Source organism: Talpa europaea, assembly GCF_964194135.1.
Source record: "Talpa europaea genome assembly, chromosome: 7".
Lineage (NCBI taxonomy): Eukaryota > Metazoa > Chordata > Mammalia > Eulipotyphla > Talpidae > Talpa > Talpa europaea.
The window spans coordinates 126,656,209-126,680,414 of record NC_140074.1 but is presented as its reverse complement, the minus strand read 5'-3'; the positions used below and the strand labels follow the sequence as shown (position 1 = coordinate 126,680,414).

The 24,206-nt window shown below is 53.7% G+C and overlaps 1 protein-coding gene across 1 annotated transcript; it reads left to right on the top strand.

Moving 5' to 3' along the window:
- Positions 1 to 17,220: 17,220 nt before the first annotated feature.
- CACNG5 (calcium voltage-gated channel auxiliary subunit gamma 5) lies at positions 17,221 to 23,694 on the top strand (the record flags this gene model as incomplete). Its single annotated transcript, XM_084238419.1, has 5 exons — positions 17,221 to 17,416; positions 18,802 to 18,888; positions 20,354 to 20,494; positions 23,000 to 23,145; positions 23,440 to 23,694. The coding sequence occupies 5 exons, from the start codon at positions 17,221 to 17,223 to the stop codon at positions 23,692 to 23,694; spliced, it is 825 nt and encodes a 274-aa protein (XP_084094545.1).
- Between the last annotated feature and the right edge of the window lie 512 nt (positions 23,695 to 24,206).

Below are 24,206 nucleotides of genomic sequence, written 5' to 3'. Positions count from 1 at the left end.
GCAGTGAGTGCTGGGGTGCCAGAAAGCAGCGCCCTCTCCTCCCAGGTCACACAAGCAGACACCCGCCCCCCCCCCCATGCTCCCTTCCAGACTGTGCCCTCAGCGGCAGTATTTCTTGAGTGAGTCTCGCTTGCGCTCAGAATAGGGTCTGCCCCGTGGGGGGTGGCCTTTGCTGACACGTCTCCTTTGAGGCACCTGAGGCCCAGGTGCCTCAACCGTGGTGCGAAAGGTGCTCTGGGGCTGGCAGAAGGTGCTCTGGGTGGCCAGGTGCTCTGGGGCTGGCAGGTACCAGCCTGCAGGGCTCAAGGTGCGTCTCTGACAGAGCCCAGGCTTGGGGCGTGAGTGCTGTGATGAATGCCCCCCTTCTCCCAGAGCGGGTGTTGTCAGAATGCCATCGCCATTGGTGTTTACCTCCTGAGTCGGGGTAACCAGACCCCGCCGGCCTCCCCCAGCGCCAGCTCCACCTGACAGTGCCTCGGGCCTTGCTACTGCCCCCAGCAGTGACCTCGCCTCCTCTCCGAGCTCTGAGCTCTGACGGCCTGGACCCCACAGCCAGGTGGTCCCGCGGTGCCAGCATGAGCTGTGCGGTCTCGAGCCAGGCACAGACTCCACACCCACCTCCCGCTGTCTCTGCGACCCATTAGGTGCCCTCACGGTGGCTGCACCCCACATCTGTGAATGGGGATGTCCAGGCGGCTCACAGTCACTGTGGGCAGTGAGTGGGCTTGTGTGCGAGAAACACCCGGAACCCTGTCTGGTCAGGTCAGGAGTCCTCAGACACCCGCTCCCTCCCGCCACCCCCTGAGACCCCGTGGCCACCATGGACCCTGGCCCCCAGCCCCACTCTTGTTCTCTCTTCACCTGTCAGATCTGCTTGCTGCCTACGCCCCACACCCGGGGCCCTTTTCCAAGCAAAGCCCTTGCCAGCATGGACATTATGATGGGGGGACCCCAACTTTGCAGAGGGCATCAACAGTCTAGAGCTTCTGTAGCTGGAATCCTTTGCTCCTGGGCATTGATACTCCCCCCCCACCCCCGGACACAGACCCAGTGAGGGACATTAGCACCCCAGGACTCAGTTCTCTGAGGGTAAAGCTGGGCCTGGCAGCACCCCCTGTGAGGCCTGAGCACAGCAGCAGGTGCAAGGTGAGGTCTGGATGCTTCTCATCCCTCTCATCCCTCTGAACCCTCCGCTGCTGTGTGCTGCTCTTCTCTGAAACCTTCCAACCAGACATCTGGGCACCCCATGCCCTTCCCTCACCCTACTGCCACAGGAATTTTCCAGAAGCTTGAAGGGAAGCAGCTGCTGTGTGCCAGGCACTGCGCCAAACCCCACATAAGCTACTGTGGTTCATCCTCTTAACACCTCTATCAGGAAGTAATATCTCAAATTCCCAGGTGAGAAAACGGAGTGAGGTCAATTCAAATGTCCAGCGGCAGGTACAGGGTTGGGAAAACAATTGTGTGCCAAACAAGCTGGGGAGCTGGAGGCCCAGGCCAGAGCGTGGCTCAAACGGCAGCTCAGGACAGCGCCGTGTCCGAGACAGGCCCCATGACGGGCACCGTGACAGGGTCCGTGATGGGGTCCATGAGGGCCAGACCATACCAATTCAGACTAAAGTGTTACCAGCTGACAGCACTCTTTGCCTTGCTCAGATTTCAGCTTGACTTTAAAGGTCATTGAACCCAAGGCAGGTGGACATTTTGATCTCTGCAGGAGAGATGCGTCTGGGGCTATGGGAGTGACACTGCTTCCCTCCTTAGACCTCCCCCTTCCCCCCAGAACCGCCCCCCCACCTCCGCCATCTCCCCACCCAGCCGGTGACCTATGTTCAGACCCTGCTGCGCCAAACCCAGCGCAGCCAGGAGAGAGGGGCCAGGACACCAAGGCAGATATATGGGCGGCCAGAGCACATTGATTGAGAACTTCTTGTCAACCCAAGTGCCAGCAGGCGATGGCTGGCTATTCGGGGAGCACCACTGGGGTGACCTGGCGTCAAGATCAATTAATATCAAAACCTCAGCCAGGGTGTCTTTTTTTTTCATCCCACCTCTGCAGAAGGAAATAAAGTGCGGGAGACACAATAGAGAGACATCATTCTCCCTTATTGGTTTCCTCTGGCCCTCTCTCTTCCCTCCTGATGAATGTGCTGTTGTGAGGAGGCTGAGAGACACTCATCTTCTTGGGGCGCAGGGAACTGGCACTGGGGCGGGAGGGGAGGGGTGGGGGGAGCTCATCAGCCCAGGATGGGAGGAGATGCCCACAGTGCACTTGAGAAGCAGGGAGAAATCCAGAAAATAGCCTGGATCAGCCGCTGACCCACATCCTGGGGATCACACTTCCTGGCTGGGGGCTCCCCAGCACTCTGTTCTGGGATCTGCCTGCAAAAGCACCCTGACTGTGCGGGGAGCATGGCAGAGGAGGGCACCCCACCAGACACAAGTTCAGGTCCCGCCCCAGCCTCCCTAGGACAGCTCCCTCAGCCTCTGCTTGCTCTTGGAGAATGGATCCATGGCACCAGCTTCCTGGGCTCTTCAGGAGGCTCTAAGGAGGTCGCAGACCCATAAGGAAGTTGGGGAAAAGACCATGAATGCCACAAGTCAAGGTGAAAGAGGCCCATCCACAAACACATCTGCACGTGTGGTTTCTCCCGGTTTGCCTGCTGCCTCGCCCTGTTGTTTTCCAGGCTCCTGGGTATGTCCTTTATGTAGAGTCAGAGGGTCGGAAGATACAGCTTAGATTATTGTGAAGGTCTAGAAATTAAGGAAGAAAGTGAGATAAGAGACAAAAAAACATTTGATTCTCCAGGAGGTACATCTCAGGACACCTTCCAGCCAGTCCAGCCAGGAGCTGAGGTCAGTGAGTCAGAAACCAGCCAGTGGTGATATGAGAGCCGAGCAGGCTGCAGGGGGGTCTGCTGGTGGGTCCGAGCAGTGCCCAGCTCGTGCTCCCGGGGCCTCTGGCTCCGCTGCATCCTGTGTGCCCCTGGGCAGCCACAGCCCCTCCTTGCTCGCTCCATCTTGGGCTGAAATGGACTTAGGCAGGGCGCCATGTGACTCGGGCGTTTGCACACAGAGGTCAGTTGCCCATTAAGCTATGGAACTGAGCACTTTGCAGTGTATATGGGACACAGTTAAATAATAAAAATGAAAATAGAACATTGCAAAGCCCCAGGCAGTAGCTTCTGCCCCCAGGAAGAGGTAGGGAGGACCATCCCACTTAGCAGGGAGAAAGAATTCACGGTCAGCCCCACCTCTGCCATGAAGCTGCTCTGGTTTAAAATATGTATTTTTTTAAATATGTGTGTATATGTAGGTCATCTTTTGTTCATTTTTAAATTAAAGTATACACATGCACAAACACCCGTCGGAGGAATAATGTGTGCTTTTAATAGCACATTGGGAGATTCAGAAAAGTGGAAAGAGACAGTATTCTGCCCTCCTACCCTCCATGATGCTCGGTGGGGGGTTTAGAGATCTCTGGTACCCCACCTAGGAAAAGGGGGTGTGTGTGAAAAATAGGTACTGAATCAGCAACTTCCCGCTTTGGCAACAGAGTCAGCTCCACTGAGGCATACCCCTACCGGCCCAACTACCGGTTTTTAAATACGTGGTTGACTCATACGATGAAAATTCTCAAGGAATTTAAACTTAACCTCGAGCTTATGAACTGACACTAAGGACAGGGGATGTTGCACCCAGATATGGCCAAGCTGGTTCAAGTCTAGAATTTTAATGCCCACCTAGGGACAGGAAGGAGGGGCCTGGGCACTGGCAAGGCCAGAAGTGGCCCCTGAAACCCCTCCATGAACAGGAGGTTAGAAAAGTACCAAGACCATCCAGCCCAAGAGATGTCAGCTCTGCCCAAGACACCAAAGGGCAAAGACCCGAGCTAGGAACCTCAGATTCTTCTCTCCACTCTCCTAGCAGGAAATGATGCGCTGAGTAGCTTTGGGGCAGGAACAGAGCCCCAAATCTACCCATCACTGACACCACCATGGTCAGCCAGCAGGGAGCACCCCAGCCACCCTCCCTCTTGTCCGCCCAGGAAACATTCCTTCCCTGCCCCCCAACAGCCAACTAAAAAAAAGTGTAAAAATTATTACATCATTTAAAGAAAATGAGCAAAAAGAAACGGTTTATTAGAAAGAAAAAGAAACTCATCCATATTCCTGTAAAAGCAACTGCCAGTAATCCTTTTGTACTAATCATTCCACATTTTAACAGATTTTTTTTTTTTTACAAATGAACACCCTATCGATATTTTTTTAGCCCCTTTTTAAATTTAGCATTATCTTACCAGCATCTTCCATCAGTCACGACATCATTGTCCACTGGATGGATGAACCATAATTTGTAGAACCCTGCCCTCCAGAAAGGCGCTTGGGTGATGTTGAGCATGTTGCTATCCCAACCTCTGTGAAGAAACCTCTTTGTGTATTTTTGTGTTTAGATCTATTTCCTTAGAGCAACTCCTAGAAGAATTTCTGGCACCAGGAGAAATAAAAATGCTCAATGCTCGTTATCAAATAGTCTTCCCAGTGGAGTATAAAATCGATCCTTTTAGGATCTACTGTTGCAGAGGCCATGTTTTCCCTAAGTAATGTGACCCTGTAGATTCCCATGCACTTGTAAGACATCCAAGCCCCAGAATTTCACCTGTCTCCCCAGCAGGAACGTCCTGTGCAGTGATGTCCCCTCTGCCCAGTGCAGGAACTCCCACACCCAGAGGGTCTCTCATGCTGCTCTCTGGGTGCCACACAGCCCCTTCCACCACCCCGGCCCCTCCTGCACCCCAGTAACCGTTCACATATTCTCCACTTCTTTATTTCTGTCACTTCAATAATGTTCTATGATGGAATCACTAAGTGAAAAGTTCTAGAGAAAATTATTTTCCCCCAAACTGATGAAACAAACTTGTACAGAATGGGCTCCCTCCAGACCAGCGCTGTCCGGTAGACACAGACGCCGGCCATGTGACGTGACTTTGCCATAGCCACATCCAAGAGGTGTAGCAACAGTAAAATCATTATGATTTGTTCAGCCTAATAGAATATTTCGACGTGAAATCGAAGACCCCCCCGTCTAAGGGCTGGCTGCGTGGGGTCCTGTGGGAATCTGGGGGAGCTCCTGGTTTGCAGTCCCTTTCCAGCGGGCAGGGGTGGGGGAGCGGTTTTGTCATGGGCCCTGCAAGGCCCCCCTCCCCTCCCCTCTGCCCTGTCCATCTGCATCAAGGCCGGCTTTCCCTGAGCCCACACGAGTTCCTCACACCTGACCCCAGCACCAGCTTGTTACCCTCAGTGTTTCCTGCTCTGGGGTCCCTCTTGCTTCCTCTCTGGTCAAGGAACAGAGATAAGCATCTGCTGAGATCCCACGACCTACTTATGTCAGTGCTCTCACAGCCGCTCTGCGGAGAGCCATCATTCCTGCATTATTAATGAGACGCCCAAGAGGTTGAGCGAGCTGCCTGAGGTCCTGGCTATTCTGGCCAGAGGAAGGCTAGAAGCTGGGCAACTCAGCCAGGGGCCCGCTAGACCTCCAACCCAGGGCCCCCCACTGAATGTTCAGCACCCCCCACAGTCCAACCTTGAACTAATAGCCAGTGGGATTAGGAGCTGAGGCACAAGCAGCAGGCGGAGGTACGTGTTTGTCCTGCCTGTATGTCTTTCTCCAGACCAGTGCCCTTCCATGCGCAGCAGCTCAGAGGCCTGTGGGGAGGTGTCGCCGCTGAAACGCAGGGACAACAGTGGCCCTGCCTCCCCCGCCTGTCACCAGCGGTCCCTGGGGGCCTGGTGGGCTGCATGGGCTTGGTGACCTTCTTAGCCCTGAGTTCCCTCACTAGGCCTTTAGTTCTGTCATCCAGTCAGCAGATATTACATCTCCCAGAAAAGCTGAGAGAGCTCCGAGGCACCCGTGGGTGCACTGGACTCATCCCCACCTCCCACACGGCCTTGTCCCCCACAGGGAGCCCCACAGGGAGGGGCTCGGCCAGAACCGGGCCGTGCGGGGCCTCAGCCTTCATTTCCTCTGAAGTCGCAGGGCATGGGGGGCAGGGAGGGGAGCCAGAAACATCCTGTTGAGAACAATTCTTCAGAGAGACGTCACCCCTTTACTGTTTTGCTCTCTTTGCCCATCACCCCAAAGCGGCTGGGGCATCGGCTTCCTTTTTGCACTAATTTGGGGGGACGCTAAGACTCTGGGTCCGTGGGGTTTGTTCCTGGACTTATGGAACTTGCCCAGCGGTCTGCGTGCCCCAGGGCTTGGGACCCCAGGGAGCAGCGTCGGGACGCAGGGGAGCAGGGCAGGGACACCGGCCGTGGGAGGGGGAGGCTTGGGCGTGCACCCTACATTCCACTAGAATCCTGGGCTGTGTCAGGGTCTGCTGGGACAGATGTGTCTCCCGCTGGCTCCTGAGCGTGTCCTGGTAGCTTCTCAAGGCCAAGCCACGGTCCTCCCAGCCCGCCCCTTCCTCCCTGCTCCCAGAAGGAAGAATCAGCAGAAAAAGCAGCGTCTCTCTTGAGACACAAACACTGGCTCTGACCTTGGAGGGGACTGGGCGTCAGCCCGCAGGAACCACGTAGGCGCTTTGTCTTCTTCATCCTCTTCCCCACCCCTTTTCCTCTCCTCCTCCACAATCACTAGCCCCCCAAGTGGTGCAATGACCAAGGACAAAGGGCTTGAAACCGTCGGCCCACTTGTCTTAGGCAAGAGGCTAAGGGAAATGAGAACAACGCTTGCCCTGGACGGTCAGGGAGTGGCTCCGAGGTGGTGAGGGAGCACCTGTCAAATGTACCTGTGCAACCTCGGGCGAGCCAGCTGAGAGATGGACGAGTGGCAGGCTAGCCAGCAGGCAGTGGACCCCACACAGGGTCGCACCCCAGGCCCTCCACTCTCCATCAGGGGGCGTCTGAGCAAGAAGCTAAGCCACCAGCCCCCCATCTCTCAAGTGGGGAGAACGATCCAGCTTGAGAACTGTGCTCCTACTACGTGCCAGGATGGAGTCCCTATTTTTAACCTGGTTACACGTGTGAGCCCACGTAATCCTCACAACCCTAGGAAGAAGGTACTGGGCTCCTCCCCTGTAGCAAGAGCGCCTGCGGCCAAGGTTGCAGTGAGGATTCCTGAATTGTGTGTTAATTGCTTAGAACAGCGTCTGGCACATCGTCCTGGCCCAATAACAGCAACCTACAGGCCTCGGGGAGACAGGCGCGTCCCCAGGGAGAAGCACAGACCCGTGAGGATGCTGGGAAGAGTGAGGCCCTGGTCCCGCCGCCCTGCAGGCTCCCACCGCCAGGATCTGATAGATGACTCGTGTCACTGAAATTAGATCAGGCCCGAGCAGCTTTCCTGTCTACACATATTAAGACCCAGGGTACGAAGTTGTTTTCCATTCTTGTAGCCTGGGGACAGTGAGGCGAGCGCACCCCTGGAGGTGGGAGCCAGGGGAGGCGGGCCCCACCAGCGGGCTTCTCCTTGCCAACAATTAGGGCTGCGTGGCACTGAGTCATGTCATTTGCAGACTGCATCGCCGCTGTGTTTTAGTGGCATCTGCAGAGAGAAGACAAATGCCACCCTGCCTTATTGGAAAGGGATCTTGGCTTCTGCAGCGGCTGAGGTGGAGGGTGGAGAGGAGGCTCCTTCGGTGGCAGGACTGGTGGTGTTAGGGCTGCCCAGGACCTCTGCTGGGGCAGGTGTGTCTCCCCTGCTGCGGGGCCCCTGATGTGGTTCAAGGGCGGTGCCGGAGCCGAGCGATGGCAGCCACAGATCAGAAGGACAGACACGCTGGGGCGCAGACACGTTTGCTCAGGAACCCAGTGTTGCTGTAAACAGAATTTTTTTTTTTTATTTTGTGCGTCTGTGCAGGTAGAGAAACGGGCAGAGCCTGGGCGCGGGGGTGGACATGCCTAGATTGGAATCTAATTTCACCCAGTCACCTATGAGCTGTGACCACCAGGCCTTCCTCCTCAGGCCCCGTGGGTGACGAAGGAATCCTATGTGCCTTGGCAAGGTAGACAGCAGAGCCGAGGCGTGGATGCTCAGTTGACAGGCAGGTTTACTTCCTCCTCGCCACCATTGCTTGTCCCGTCCCAGTGCTCCTAACCCACGAGACTTCGGTGCGTGCGCGTCTGCCTGCACGCGGAACGTGGGCAGTGGGGGTAATGGTAGTTTTGTAGGGGAGGAGAAAGAATCTTCGCTCTCCCCCTTGGGGCTCTGGACGGAGACCCCCCCTCCCCCTGTCATAAAAGACAGATTAACGGGAGAAAAACTGAGTTCCTATCCACAGTTCCTATACACATCTCCCCAAGGATGAGCCCCAAAGAAGTAACCACCGCAGGCAGCTTCTGTAATTTGTAAATCAAGGAACGAAGCAGTGGAGAAGAATCCTGAGGCGGCGCGGGGAGTCCATGGGTGAAGAGGTAACTAGGTTTGCTTATCCAGCCTTCCTGGCCCCGCACCCCCCACTTCTGGGGATAAGGAGGCCTCTCTGCCTCCTGATACATGTCAATGCCTTCCGCAGGGGAGATGCACCTCCTGCTGTCAAGGACGCAAGTGAGGGTGAGAGGGTCCTTCTTGCTCTGGCTGTTTCTTACACAACATTTTTTTTTTTTTTAAGAACAATGTATTTTTTTTTTTTAAATTTTTTATTTTTATTATTTATTTATACAAGCACTGGGTACAGTCAGAAGCTTGGGAGGGTGAGAGAATTCACCAGAGCCAGAGCGGGGAGCAGAGCAGGCAGAAGGACCGAAGTACACTGCTGAGGGGAGCAGCGGGCGGCAGGAGAGGTCTGCGTGCCATGTAGGACCCTCCTCTGGTGGCCGGGGAGCAGCCGGGGATCGAACCGGCGCTGCAGAGGCTGCGGGCAGCTTCGCAACCCAGCGCTCAACCGCTGTGCCACCGGGGAGGCCCTGTTTCTTACACAACTTTAATTAAAAAATAATCAATGTGATATCTTTGGGGCCACCTGTTTTACTCCCTTCTGTCTCCATTGCCTGCAAAGCTCTGAGCCCAGTAGTGGTGAGTGCTCTACACACCCCTCCTTATCAACCCCCTCCGTTCTATGTGCTTTAATATGTATTTATTCCTGATCCCCCAGAAGCAGCCCCTGAGCAAGCATTACTGTAACCCCATCCTACAGAGGAGGAAGCCATTCAAGTCATTGTTTAACATGAATCATTAAATGAAATCCTCAACCCCCAATGTGACCCTCTCCAGCCAGGCGTTAGATTTGCAATTGTTTCGCTCATTGAGCCACACAAGGGATGGGCTCTAGAAGAAAGGGTTGAAGAAATAGGAGCTTTTATCCCGCTACAGTTAGTGGGCTGGGGTTCAGAGCCGCTGGAAAGGGGTGTAGACACTCAGACTTAGAGCCAGAAGCCTCTAAGAGAGCCACAGCCCCTATGAGCCCCAAACCACTGCTGCCCTCCTGGCCGGAGCAAGACTGACGCCCCACTGCTCAGCCAGCTCCTCTTCGCTTAAGGCTGCATTGAAGGTGGGACCTCGGCCCCCAAACTGCACCCACAGGAACCTGCTCGTGCTTTCATCCACATCAGATGTTGGCTCAAGATGCCTGCAAGGAGGGGAAAAAGAAGGAGCGTCTCTCCTCAAAGCATCGCCTTAAAATGGGAGGTGCTGGCTTCCCCAGAAGCGCTCTGAGCGCGTGTGCTCACGGGAAGCAGTCACAGAGCTGCTCCCCTGCCATTTCCACAGTGATCCAGTGGGGCTGGTTCTTTCCCTGGCCCTTGGCGACACCCAGGCCACCTCCATGCCTTCTCTGGTCTCGCAATAATGCAAGACTCTCCAGCCACTAACCAGGCTGTCCAGTCCCAACTGACCATAAGGTCAAACCTTCTGACCTTATGCAAAGTGACCGTCTCTTTCCAGCCCTAGCTCAGCTCTGATGCGGTGGAAAGTCCAAAGCCCTGGAAGCGGGTGCAGGCAGTCAATTTCTCCTTTGCTGGCCTCCTCCCCCAGGTGGCAATTTTGGGGTGGGAGAAGGAAAAGGAAGCAGGAGAGGTAGAAGAGTTCTTACTTGGCTGATAGAGTCAGGAGATGGCACAGACTGGGCTTGGGGCTATTCAAGGCTGGGTCCTTCTTCCATTACCCCTTCCTTGGGTTCTTTAGAGACCCCTCTACTCATTGTACCTTCAAAGTTGTTGTTCCCATCCTCAAACTCATGGGTCGTCAATGGTTTTCCCCAGCTTGTCTCTGCCAAGACTCCTTCACCCTTCCTGGCAGCCATCTTGGATAGGACCTAAGTTGCTTCCAAATGCCCCTATGTCCCTTGCCCCAGACTCTGACAATGAACGCCAGTTGCAGAGTAGCAGTGGACTCTCTTGCACCCTCATCACCACCACAAGTAGCCAACATCTCTCACCTTTTAGATTTTCTAGGCCAGAGTCCCACACCAGGCCACTGGGGTCCCGCCAGGCTTCAAATTCTCTCTCACTAAACTTGAGGCTTGGGACAGGGATTTCCTGTGCTCCCCGCCTTCTGTGAGATAAGGTGTGTTTGACACATACCTTAGAGGTACATCCGCAGCTCTTTCACACATTCCTCTCCACAAATATCTCACAATCATCAACTCAATTAACAGTTTCACAGTCGGTGTGGTAAGCTCTTTCAGAGCAGAATCCTGTTCACCATCACATCGTAACTCACAGTCTTACAGGATGCTCTGCTGGCAATTTTGGAATATGGTATTATGGTGTCTCCTGCCTTAGAGATTCTGCTCTCTCCCCACAAACTTCTCTATCTCTCTTTATGTAAATATATATATATAATATGTATGTATACTTGTGTGTGTGTGTGTGTGTATCATGTGATGGCACAGATATGAGAGTATCGATATAATTTATAGATGTAGGATATATATACACACATTACATATACATATACAATATATAAAATACCTATATCATATATATGATTGATTTTTTTAACCCAAGAGTATCATACTTAATTTTCTGCACATTTGCGTTAATCATTTAAGAATTAGTCTTGGAGAGCTTTCCATAGTGAACACATAGAGCTTCCTCATACTTAATAGCTATAATGGATTCTATTATGTGATTGAATCCTAATTTATTTAACCAGTGCCCTCGGCCAGGTGCTTGCATTTTCCTGCTATTGCCTGTAGTGAAGCAGAGAGCATCTTCTACGTGCACCTGATCTAGTGCTAGAATGTTCCAGGTGCACCCCTAACCATGGAATTACTAGGTCATGGCATAACTATCTTTTCAATTTTGGTGGGTGTCACCCAATAGAGCTACACATTCCCTTTCACCAAGGGTGTATGACAATGCACGAGTATCAATACCTTGCTAGCCTTGATTGCCTGGCCCCCACCACACACACACACTCACACTTAAGTTTTTCTTTGTGCAATACCAACATTTACATTTAGCTTAAGTTTAATCCCCAGTAATTTACCAATTTTCCATTTGTGTTGCTGCATAAATAGGAAACCCCCTCAGCTCTTACATTTTCCAACTGGTCTCTGCATTATAACTATTGATTGTTGTTTACATGTCACTTTGACCATTTCTCTCAACACTATCGTTTCCAACGGTTCTCTCCGTCAGCTTGACCCAGGCACCCATATATCCGCAGTCTTTCCCAAGTGACTGTGATGATGAGAGGCCCTTTATATAAGAGGCCCTGAAATTTCCTGGAGTTTAGAAGCCTAGGTTTTGAAGATGATGTTAATGCAGCCAGAATAGCTATCAGGAGGAGGGTTCCAAGGTTCCCTTTAGTCTCAGCAGAGACGGGGAAGACTCTCGATCTGGAGCAGTTGGGAATTCTCTGGTTCCCACCAGGGTAGCCTTAGGTATCAGGGGTAACAGCGCCTTTGAAATCCTTCAAACAAGACCTAACAATACTTCTAAGAGTGCCAAAATAGTCCATATCTTTAACCCAGAAATTCAATTTGCAGGAATTTGTTCCAAGAAAACATTGGCAGGAGTCCACAGATGTTTGGTCAGAAGGATGTCTATCCACCATTGCTCACCGTAGGGGAAATTTTGGAAATGACCTGGCTGTCTCATAGGGGAATGGTTTTATGGATTTTGGTAAATCCAAACAGGAGAACGTGCCGTCTGCCGCTGCTTGAAACGGTGCAGGAAATAGGGATGATATTAGATAAAACAAAATCAGGCTATGCGACGGTGTTTGCAATGCGGTGGCATTGGCATGCATGGAAAAATTTTCACTTGCATAGAAAATTTGCGCAAAGAAAATATTAATGATATAATTCCTATTATATTGTAATTCCATCAACCACCACATGTTTCTGTGCACACGCCTTGGGAGAAACACCAAGGATAATTTATCGGGCATCTTATTGGATGTTCAACATATTGTTGGTCCACAGTCTCTCCAACTGAACTTCATTTTCTGCCAAGAGCAGTGACCCTTGGTGGGAGCCCAGGGTGCCCCCGACCCCCCATGGAGAAGGTCCTCCTGCAAGGCAGGATGAGAGGACTTGATGCTGACCTCCACTCCAGGCCGTCTGGGGACCCTGTCTCAGAGCTGCCCTGAGGGCTTGTCCTCAGCTCAGCGGCCTGGATGCCTCACAGAGAGGCCGGCAGGCTCTGCTCCTAGCATGGGGGCAGGGAGCACTTGGAATGCAGAAAGCATCCTCCTTGGGTCTTGCTTTTGTCTAAGGACAGAGAATCCTACTTGGCGGTGCTCACAGCCTCCAAAGGGCATCTCAGCAGTGTGCAGAGAGCCTGGTGGCACCGGCATGGAAAACAGGCCACTCACCAGCTCCCAGCCAGCCACTAGGGTCTCTGACTGAGGCGTGGGAGAGTATGACAGCAATGACGTCTGGAGGTCTTAGGCTTGAGGTGACACATTCCCTGCTGACGCTGAGCCTCTGTTGTTCTGGGCACATAACACCCAGACTGTGTTTACTAACATTGTATTTGTTACCTGTGCTGCCAAGATGCCACTGAGCCTACCACCAAGACACTCTTACGTCATTATGCAGAGCAGCGTAGATCTTCAAAACTGCCCCTGTGGCCATGCTGGTTTATTATAAATGGGGTGCTGCCAATATCTGGTGAATGGAGGCAGAGAGGCAGCCTCCAATGCACATGATATTCTCCACCCCTGCTCCACCCCCACCCCCCACCCTCCCTTCCCCCTCCGTAACACAGAATGATCCAGCCCTGAATGTCAGTAGGACTGAGGTTGAGAACCCTGCTCTAAAGCATGGCGGACTCTGGGTTATCAGACTGGCTCCCCGCTGAGTGAGCTCCCAAGAGGACTAGGTGGAACCCCCCCCCCTTCCTTTGTGATGCAGCCTCAGAAGTCACATAGCATCACCTCCGTCCTGAGGTGTCCAGCAGTCACACAGCTGCTTGGACTCTGAGGCCAGGGAGGGGGGTGTGTGGAGATGTGCATGGACCCCACCTCTCAAGGGAAAGAATGTCAGAGAATTTGTGGTTATTTTTCAGCCACTACAGAAGGTTATATTTTAACTATGGTGGGAAGCAGGCAGGCCCTGGGCCACTGGGCTGCCCTCTGGTCCCCAGCTTGTCCCTGGGTGCTGGCCAAGCTGAGTCACTAGACCAGCTCACAGGAGCAGCTGCTGGAACTGGCTGGATCCCCTGCCTCCCAAGCCCTTCATCAGATTGTTACTGGGTGTCTCTAGGCTACTAGGAACCTGAAATCAGGACTCTGTGTAGACCGAGCCTTTCACTTTCATCCCCCTTATTTCTGCTTCATCCCTGTCCATCCTCCCTGGCGGCTTCCTCCGGCCTCTCTGCTGCTTGTAACCTCACCTTTGCGTGAGCACCTAAGCATTTCCTCCTGAGTCCTTTTATTATTGGCTTGGGCAGGGAAATGTGCCATTAGCGATTTAATCTCCACAAGACATTGCTCCCTAATTGCTAGTCTAGGATGATAATTAGCGACTGTTAATTCCTGATAATTAACAAGCTAATACTTAGAGGTAATGGCACCCGGGTAATCATCTTAAAAGGCTGAAAGCTGCTGTGATTTGGGGACTCAAACGCAAAGATGACACTATCTCAGCATCCAGCCCGGGAGTCAGCTGAGGCTACTGTTGACAAGGAGCCGCAATCAGAGAATTGACAGCTCTGGTCTTTCATTTAGTTTTCTTGTTTGGATAGAGAAACAATCCATGTCCTTCTAGAATCTCTACTGCACACAGAAAAAGCATAAAATCAGATGCACACACCCTCATTCCCCAGAAGCATCCGCCATGCATGTTTGGGTTTATTTCTTCCCAGTCCATGAGTTTGTTTCACAACCGAGCTCATGTTAAACACGTGGTTTCACACCCAGTTTTATTTATTTAATATTTGAGATTAACTCTCTGCTGGTGGCAGCAACTTACAAAAAAAAAAAGTCTTCCTCCCGCAACGGGAAAATCAAGTGAAGGGTGTAAGTGAGGGATAGGACCCCAGAGAAGAAGCAACCCCGTGAAGACAAAGCCGGGGACAAGGACCACGTTAGGTGGCAATGAGGACCTCAGAGTCTCCCACGCTGGCCCCATCCACTGAAGACTGCAGGGGGAGAATGCACATGCGCAGTGGCTGGGGCAGGCTGCATGGCAGCAGCTGCGGTGTTGGTGATGGTGGTGGCTGCAGAGTGGGGAGGCATAGGTCATCTTCATCTCCTGCGGTGGAATTTTCCATGTGGAGCACACGGTTTGGGATCAGCATTCAGAAGCTGTGCAGTTCACTCTTAGGCCTCCATGCAACTGCCTGGTGATGTCAAGTAAAGCTCCCCTCTGGACCTCAACTTTCTGGGGTGTGGTTGAGGGAAAAACTGTTCCTCCTGCTCTGAAAGGTGGTTTTCTGCATCAGAAGTGCTGAGTGGGAGCAGGGCTCCGTGGATCTGATACGAGAGATGGGGGGAGCCCAATAGCATCAAGAAACCACCCTTCTGGAATATTCGGCCATTGGTAATGACAATCTTCCAGGTATTTGTGGCATTCTTTGCTAGACTCCCTGCTTTGGATGTGACTCTTCACCCGACCTTCCCTTCCTTATGGAGATGGTGTTGCTGGAGCCTGCACTTTGACATTAGACCTGGATTAAATCCAGTCTACCGGGCACCTATGACATCCTGTAGGCTACCTGACATCTCTCTGCCTCAGTTTCCCCATCCGTGGGTTTAACACTGCCTCTTCATGGGGTATAGTACGATCCCGATGAGCTATTCTATCTAAAGAACTTTTCAGTACTCAGCCAATGATTTTATTTATTTATAAAGATGTTTTCGTAAATACAATCATGTGATGAAAAAGATTATTCTTTCTCGCTCTGTGTAGAGCTCCACAAATTTGTTACATTCGGTTTTCCCAAGGCTCACTCCAGGCTTAAGGTCTGCCATTATACAGTTTGATGGATTGCGTCAACTTCGGCCTTTTTTTGTTCCTTGCTTTTATAGATTCAGATCCAATTTCCTCTCCTCTCCTCTGTCATTTTTCTAAGTCTCAAAGACCCGAATCTTTTTTGTCTCTCTCCTAAGCTTACCATTAAAATCGGCTGTCCGGCTCCAGCCAGGCAGTAGTCCTCGTATTTCAGAAGTCCTAATCCATCTTCCTTGCATGGACAGGGGCTTATTTGGCCTTTTGTTGCTTAATAATATTAATACCATACACCAGGACCACGCTTTAGATTTTCCATATCTGCTGTTGCGTTTACTCTCCCTGCAATGTCGTGGAGTGAGCAGGACAGGCCTTGTCATTCCTCCTGGGGGCCTGCACCCTTCCCAAGGTGGATTTTACAGATCAAGACACCATTTGGTTTGGAAAATACTGGAGAGAGTATAGCTCAACAGGCTTTCAGGCCTTTAATGTATTTAAGAGCAATGTGATTCTCCAAGAGGGGGTGCAGTGCTTCCTAGCCCTTTACACCAGAGTCCTTTTTCTAGAATATTCCCTGGAATCATTGCTCATGGAACCCATTTGGCAAACACTCACGGGGTGTCACAGAGAAAGGTCCTGAGGATGAGGTAGGGTAACGTTCAAATTCAGGCACCCCTCTTGCTCCCTTCCTAAGATTTCTTCTACTATCATCCCTTATACCCCTGTGGTTCTTTCTCCCTCCCCCCTTCCTCTTAACCTCAGAAACTCCCCTTCATTTATTAGTGTCTACTAGTTGATATAAGTATTTTGCTTTGTCAAATTATCTGCTATGTAGGGGCCTCCCTGGTGGCACAAGGGGTTAAGTCTCAACACTATGAAGCTATTCACAGCCACTGCTGCATGAGTTCGATCCCTGGCCAGGGAGCTGCCCACATGGCGCGGCAGACCTCTCCTGTCTCCCCTGCTGCTCTCCTCAGCAGGGTAGTTCAGTAAATCTGCCTGTTCTGCTCCCCACTCTGTCTCTGGTGAATCCTCTCACCCCCTGCACTTCTGGCCTGTACCCCAGTTCTTGCAAGCACAAATAAATAAATCTTTCAAAAAAAAAAAAAGTATCTGCTCTGTAAACATCCGATAATTGTCTTTGTCACTTTGACTTGGTTTACTGCGGTGAGGGCCTCCTTCTTCATCCCTTCTGCTGTGTATGGTAACATCCGTCATTCCTTAGGGCTGAGTGGTCTCGGCAGGCGTGGTCTCAGACTCTTAGCTTCTCTCTGGCTGATTCAGAACTGGTTCCTGCCAGTGGCCTGTATGGAGCAGGCAGGGGATCAGACAACCTGACGGCGTGGGTTTCAAAGGCCTGTGAACTTGGGCTGTGGTGCACTTTATTTACTTCCATTCCTTCCCCGGGAGCCCTTCTTCTCGGTCCCCTAGCTGTCCCCATCCACTGCCTCTCCCTCTGGATCCTGCTGCTTCTGCCAGGAGGCAGTTGAACCTCAGAGCCTCGACACAGAAGCAGAGGTCTACTGATCCACTCCTTCTCCATGTGCCTGGGGCCTGAGGGCAGATCTCTGCCACAGCCCCCATCATTTTGCTGTGACATTGCTTTGGGACATCTTGGTTCTTCTCCAGATTACTCTTCAAGGGCAGTGTTGTGTTCACTATTTTATCTCATGTTAGACAACGGCTTGCTGAATGAATGAATGAATGAATGAATGACGTTACTTCACCGTGACCTGGCGTAAGGGAGCTGGCCTTTATCCATCCATTTAGCTGGGCAGGGCAGGCTTTAGTTACCGGAGTCCACCTCTGTCCTCCCCCAGAGCCCACTCTGCGCCAGTGGATGCGGCTGCAGGCCGCCCACCCCACCCTCCGGGAAGATGAGCGCCTGCGGCAGGAAGGCCCTGACCCTGCTGAGCAGCGTCTTTGCTGTCTGTGGCCTGGGCCTGCTGGGCATCGCTGTCAGCACCGACTACTGGCTGTACCTGGAGGAGGGGGTGATCCTGCCCCAGAACCAGAGCACGGAGATCAAGATGTCCCTGCACTCGGGCCTGTGGCGGGTCTGCTTCCTGGCTGGTAAGGGCCCCCGGGGTGGGGAGCAGCCCCAGAGCCTCCCCAAGAGATGCCCTGCTTGGAGGAGACCACTCACACTGGGCGATCCTCAAGGAAGTCCATGCCGGTGAGCTCTGGCCCATGCTCCCCGCAGCGGCCAGACGGAGCCAGTCCTGATGCCACACGCCCATCCGAGCCAGCCCCTCGTCCCTGGGCCTTTCCACCCAAGAGACGAGTGTAGCCACACCCTCCCCCACCCGCCTCCAGGGCTGAGTGAGGGTGCCGTTGCCGGGATCCGAAGACGCCCCACCATGCCTGAGCCCCTTGCATTCCCCATCTCAAGCCCACCATACTGCCAGGGAGGACTCGGTACTCTTTCCACTCTGCACACGAGGATACAGGGTTCAGGGAGGCGAAAGAAGTCTCTGACTCACTATCACTTGTATCCACTGTTCAAAGGGGTGCACTCAGCTGTTGCTTTGTTCTGAGTCCATGAAACGATGCAGAGAGCCCAGTGCAGGCGCTGCCAGCTGTACAGGACGGTGTGGGCACCGGCTCCATTGATCTGGGCCTCCCGCCAGCACCCTAGTGCCCCTCAGATGCCTTGGAGTTGCTAGCCAAGTGCTTTCCCCCCCGCCCCGTGCCGTGGTCCACAGCCCGCCTGCCCAAGAGGAGCATCTCCGTGCCCTGCGGGACTGGCACCAAGCCCGGATTGGCTGGAATTGCACAGATGGTCCTGGGTCTGTCTTGAAAGGCCCTTTATCCTACATGTGCACTGGGCAGTAGGAGCTGGGCCTCCCAGCTTCATGGTGTGACTTTGCAGGTTGGGGGTGGCAGTTGCCCCCCCACCAGTATTTGGCAGGGGGGGACCACAGTCTGGTCCCCGGGGACTTGCTGGGGGTGCTTGGGGTGCGGCATCCGACCCTGCCCTCACCTCCCGCTGCCTGGGCCGTGTGGCATCCGTCTCTGCCTCAATTTGTAGCAGAGTTTAAAGCCACGAGGACTGACCCCCCAAAGCTAAGCCAGAGCTTTGGGGCTTCTGCTCCGTGACACCCACACTAGGGAATCCAAGTTAGCTGGGCCCCATGATCAGCCCAGTCTGCCCAAAAGCTCCAAGATGGCCCCAGGCCATTTACTCCACCCTGAGCTGCAGGGCCGATGCCCTTCACGGGACCCTCGGCCCTCCGTCCGCCTTCACGCTGGTGAGGAGAGAAGAGAGGAGTCAGGATGTGCTCCCAGCCCTGTGTGGGCCCCCAGCCGGGAACGGGACCCCGAGGGTGGCATCCACCCACATGCAAACACGCACTGGGTCACAGAGCATGGACGCACCTGGAAAGGCCATGTGCGCGTGCTGACTCCGGATCCACGTTCAGGAAGGACAGACGTGTCAGCGATTCTTGTCTTCGCAGGTGAGGAGCGGGGGCGCTGCTTCACCATAGAATACGTGATGCCCATGAACACCCAGCTGACGTCTGAGTCCACCGTCAACGTGCTAAGTAGGTGCCTCCCACTTCCCAACCTGGGCCGTGGGTACCCGGGCCATGGAGTTGGACACAGCAGAGCGGAGTGGAGGGAAGAGCCGGGGGGACTGGCTCATTTCTCGAGAACGAATACCCTCCACTCGACTCTTTTGCTGGTCTGAGTCCCCAGAGCTGTGTATCAGTCATTTTCCGAGTGGTGGGGACAGGCTGCTGGAGTCTCCATGCTGGGGGCCCGCTGTGAGAGGGGATCGTGCCTTCAGGCTGCTGTCACAAAGTACCACAAACGGGGTGACTATTAAGCAACAGAGATTTATTGCTCTCAGTTCTGGCCACATGCTGGTCCAGGCCCTCTTCACAGCTCCCTGCTGCTGTCTTCTCTCTCTGTCGTCTCGTGGCCGAGGGTGAGAGAGCTCTGCGAGGTCTCCTTTATAATAACACTAATTCTATGCAGGAGGGTTCCACCCTACAACCAGAGCACCCCCCCAATAACCATCTTGGTGGGCGTTAGGACTTCTTTGTATAAAGGAGGGGTGATGTTGGGATACAAACATTCAGACCAGAGACCCAGGAACTGACCCAAGGTCTCTGGGCCCCGTAGAAACTGACTTCATGACCTTGAACTCAACATGCTTGGCTCTGACCCCCAGACCCAACTCACAGTGCAATGCTGCAACTCACCACCCCACTCACAGCCCAGATCCACAGGCCAAATGTGCAAAATCCACTGCAAATGTGCAGTCCCCAACAAGACTCCTTCACACACACACCAGGCAGAGTCCTGAGGTCCTTGCCGCCAGCGTGGGTTGGGTTGGACACATGGCTGGGCTGGGTCAAACGGTCAACTGCACAATTGAGCTCAATCTCTAGCCACCTTCTCCCCAGAATCAGGCCAATATCATGGGGCTCAAGACCCCAACCCTCTAATAAGAGTTTACCTTTCGGGCCCCCCTTCCTGAGTCACTCCGTTGGCATAAGCTCTGGTGTGTGGGGGGAGCTCTGTGAACAAAAGCTGCTCCCCTCACTTGGGAAAACCCAAGGATTTAGAGGTCATTGCCCAGGTACCAGGGACAAAGACTAGACAAATCCACAACAAAACTGCTCCCCAGAAGCCACAGATTTAAGGAGAGGCCAAGCTCTTCCTCCTGCACCCCCAGAGCGACTGTGCCCGCAGAGGTGGTGACCCCTGGGAGAGGGAGCGAGAGATGGTGACCAGCGGCCTTCCATGGCTGCCATATTGGTAGCTGATTAGACTTCCTGGAAGGTGCAGTTGACGCCCAGAGAAAGCAGAGGCCCGGAATATGTTGGCATTTAAAGTCAGACACCCCAGACAGGAGCCCTGCCAGCCCTGGGAGGTGGCAGCCACCCACGGAGGGATGGAGCCCAGGAACCCTGCAGGGCAGGAGCTATGCGCACCAGCAGGCAGACTCTGCCAGGTACTCATCTCGGGGGGCTGACAGTGTCCTTTTGTCCCCTCGGTTAGAAATGATTCGCTCGGCCACGCCATTCCCTCTGGTCAGCCTCTTCTTCATGTTCATCGGGTTCATCCTGAGCAACATCGGACACATCCGTCCCCACAGAACGATACTGGCCTTTGTCTCTGGCATCTTTTTTATCCTCTCAGGTAAGTAAATTTGTCTCAGGTAAGTCTTCTTTTCACACATTCTGGGCTTTGGACATTTGGCTCCTCAACAGCTCTGCCGTGAGAAGTCCTGGTCACGGGTGATCAGCCTCTGGCATGGGGCCCAGCTGTGTCGATGACCCTTGCAGAACTGAGTCACGTGGAAGGAAACTTCTGATGACCTTGGACCCGTCCATTACCTCTGGAGGGGCAGTGAGCCTCCATGTCCTCCAGGGCAGAGCTGGACTGAGCTCAGGGTCCTGTCCTCCCTCTACACCATCCCCACCTCTTACTTTGGCAAGGACTTTGTGCTCATAAGCACAACCAGCCTTTGTCAGAATGACCCCTCACCCCCAAGCCCTCAGCCATCCTTGGGAGACTGCTATTGTCCCCTTACTTCCCTGGCACAACCCCGGTCCAGGTCCCTTGCATGGATCTGGTTCTTCTGGACCAACTCCAGGCTGTGCCTCATCATTCGTTCATTGATGAAACCCACCAGATCTTGTTCTGGGATCCAGCATCTCTGCCCACAAAATGACCAGCATAATGGGAGACAGGAAATAAAGCAGGAGTATGAACACAGCAGGAACACAGCAGTCAGCAAGGAGAGCAAAGGGAGCCAACAGCAGTGATTGAAACTCATATCAAAGGTTGGTCAGGGCAGGTGACAAGGAGAAGATGTCTTGAAGAATGAGTAGGACTTCAGTAAAGAAGTGAAGTGGGGTGAGGTGGAAAGGGATCCTGAAGGATAGAGAGAGTGAAGCTTTGGGGAACCCAGCCTGATGCAGATGAAGTGATCACAAGGAGTGTAGAGTGAACAGGGAAGAGGATGTAGAGGCAAAGGCAGACTCTCTCCTTCAAGGTGACCTTTTCATGAGGGCCTTCCTTTGGGAGACAATAGCTCAGAACAAAGGAGTCACAGAGCATGTACTTTAGGTGTCTTGGATCCCTGGACTTGGGTAGGGGAGGACTCAGGAAGAGATGCACAGAGGAAAGATGGATGGATGGATGATGAATGGGTGGATAGGAGGGTGGATGAATGGGTGGGTATCAGGGCAGATGGATGTACAGGTGGGTGGATGGATGGATAGATGATGGATGGGTGGAGAGGAGGGCAGATGGAGACAGGTGGGTGGGTGGATGGATGGATAGATGGGTGTGTGGGTGGGTGGGTGGGTGGATGGACAGGTGGGTGGATGGATGGATAGATGGGTGTGTGGGTGGGTGGGTGGGTGGATGGACAGGTGGGTGGATGGATGGATAGATGGGTGGGTGGGTGGGTGGGAGGATGGATAGGTGGGTGGGTGGATGGATAGATGGGTGGGTGGATGGGTGGGTGGGTGGATGGATGGGTGGGTGGATGGATAGATGGGTGGGTGGGTGGGAGGGTGGATGGACAGGTGGATGGATGGATGATGGATGGATGGATAGATGGGTGGGTGGGTGGTTGGGTGGATGGATGGATGATAGCTGGAAAAAGGATAATCAGCTCTTGGGCACAGGTTATCCATCCATTATTTATTGAACAATGCAATGTCCTCAGTTCACACTCTGCCTGGTGATATTTCCACCTAGTCTATGAGGTACAGATTTCTTTACCTTTCTATGAATTTCACAATAATTAGGATTATACGGTAACTTTGAGGCACCTGAGCATTTTCCCCATGGGCTACGGGACTAGAAATCTCAGACTGACTGGACCCCATGAAACTGTTTTAATGAAAACAAGAGCGAGCATACAAAGACTCACACGTGTTACGTGCCAAGGAAGGCTTGAATCACACCTATTTTCCTTTAACACTCATCCTTTAAGATGCCTGGGTGCAATGATGTGAATGGAATGAAACCTGAACAACTCAAAGCTGAGTAACTAATTATGTCCTGATTCAATTACAGTCACTAATTGACAGGACCGCTGCCCGAGGCCAGCACTGGCGCCACAGATGTTGGCATCTGGGCCCCACCGCACTCCCGGCTTAACGCTGGCCAGAATCTGTGTGAACTCTGTTGACCTGCTGACCTCTGCTACCCACTGACCTCAGTAGGACCACACCCAGTGCTGGGTGGGCTGCGTAGACCACTGGAGGCCCTGGTCGCCTCTTCCCCAGGGAATCTAGTTTATGCCCAGTTTAGCAAAAGGTTACCTGCTTCCTCAGTGATTCTCACCCTTTGGTCATGTCAGTGTTGCCTGGGGGCTTTGCAGTGTTGCCTGGCGACCCGGCCCCAGCCCAGGCCAGGGGACTCAGATGCCCGTGGGTGGGGCTCAGGCACACATACGTCTGAAGGTGAGTCTGGTGAGCACCACCTGGAGTGAGAACAGGGAAGCTTTCTACCTGCAACTATCTGCTTTCTAGAAGGGAATGGACTGAACAGGGCCTTCAGAAGGAGAGTCAGGCTGAGAGCATGGTCACCCCAAGACCAGAGCTTTCTTCCTGAACCCAAAGGGGAGGTGGGCACCCCATCCGCAGACTCCCTGGGCCCTTCTCTGAGTGCCTTGCCTCTACCCAGGCCTGTCTCTGGTCGTGGGCCTGGTGCTCTACATCTCCAGCATCAACGATGAGATGCTCAACAGGACCAAGGACGCGGAGAGCTATTTCAGCTACAAGTACGGCTGGTCATTCGCCTTCGCTGCCATCTCGTTCCTTTTAACAGAGGTAAACCCTTCCTGCAGGCTGGGGCGGGAGGGGGCGCTGCCCAGGCTCAGTGGCGGGGGTGGGGGGAGGGCACAGTGGACCCCCACTCGACTGACTTTCTTCACCCCAGGGTATGTCGCTCTTACCTGCACGTGTCCCCTCCCTGCAGGAAATCCAGGGGCCCTGCTCCTGTCCCACACACCACCACTCCCCCCCCCCACAGCCCCCCCGGCTGTGTCCCTTGCAGACCCGAGCTAGGCAGGGACCAGGCCAGGCCTCCCCGCTGAGCTCTCCTCTGCCCTCCCCCCACTGCAGAGTGCTGGGGTGATGTCCGTGTACCTGTTCATGAAGAGGTACACCGCAGAGGACATGTATAGGCCTCACCCTGGCTTCTACCGCCCGAGGCTCAGCAACTGCTCTGACTACTCGGGCCAGTTCCTCCACCCCGACGCCTGGGTCCGAGGCCGCAGCCCCTCGGACATCTCCAGCGACGCCTCCCTGCAGATGAGCAACTACCCAGCCTTGCTCAAGTGCCCCGACTACGACCAGATGTCCTCCTCCCCGTGCTGAGCTCGCCGCCTCCCTCCATGCGCGGTGGACAGACAGGCGGACAGCCCTGCCCGTGCTCCCCTGCCGGCCCCTGGCTGAAAGGCCCAGGCTGCCCCAAGCTTTGCTGTAGCTACCTGACCCTTGTTGCCCCCCTGCTTCCCCCAGAGGCCTTCTGCCTGCCCTAAGGTAGTGACAGGAGGCTGGAGCCAGCAGGCAAGCTGATTGGCTGAGAGCCCGAGTGTGGCCACACACACACACACACACACACACACACACTTGATGCCAATCAGCAGTGTCTTGGGAAGCCAGAGCTTCCCCTTTCCTGGGAGAGGTGGGTGTCCAGCCGTGTGCCCACCCCTGTGCCCCCAACTTCACGGCGCCAGGCCAAAGCCACCTCTGAGATGCCAAGTTTCTCGCACAGACCAAGCTGGACTGCGTGCTCCAATGCGCCTGGGCCTCACCACATTCCCAGCCTGGCCATGGGGCCAAAAGGCAACTCTGATAGGGAAAGTCTGGCTGGTTCAGAATCCTCA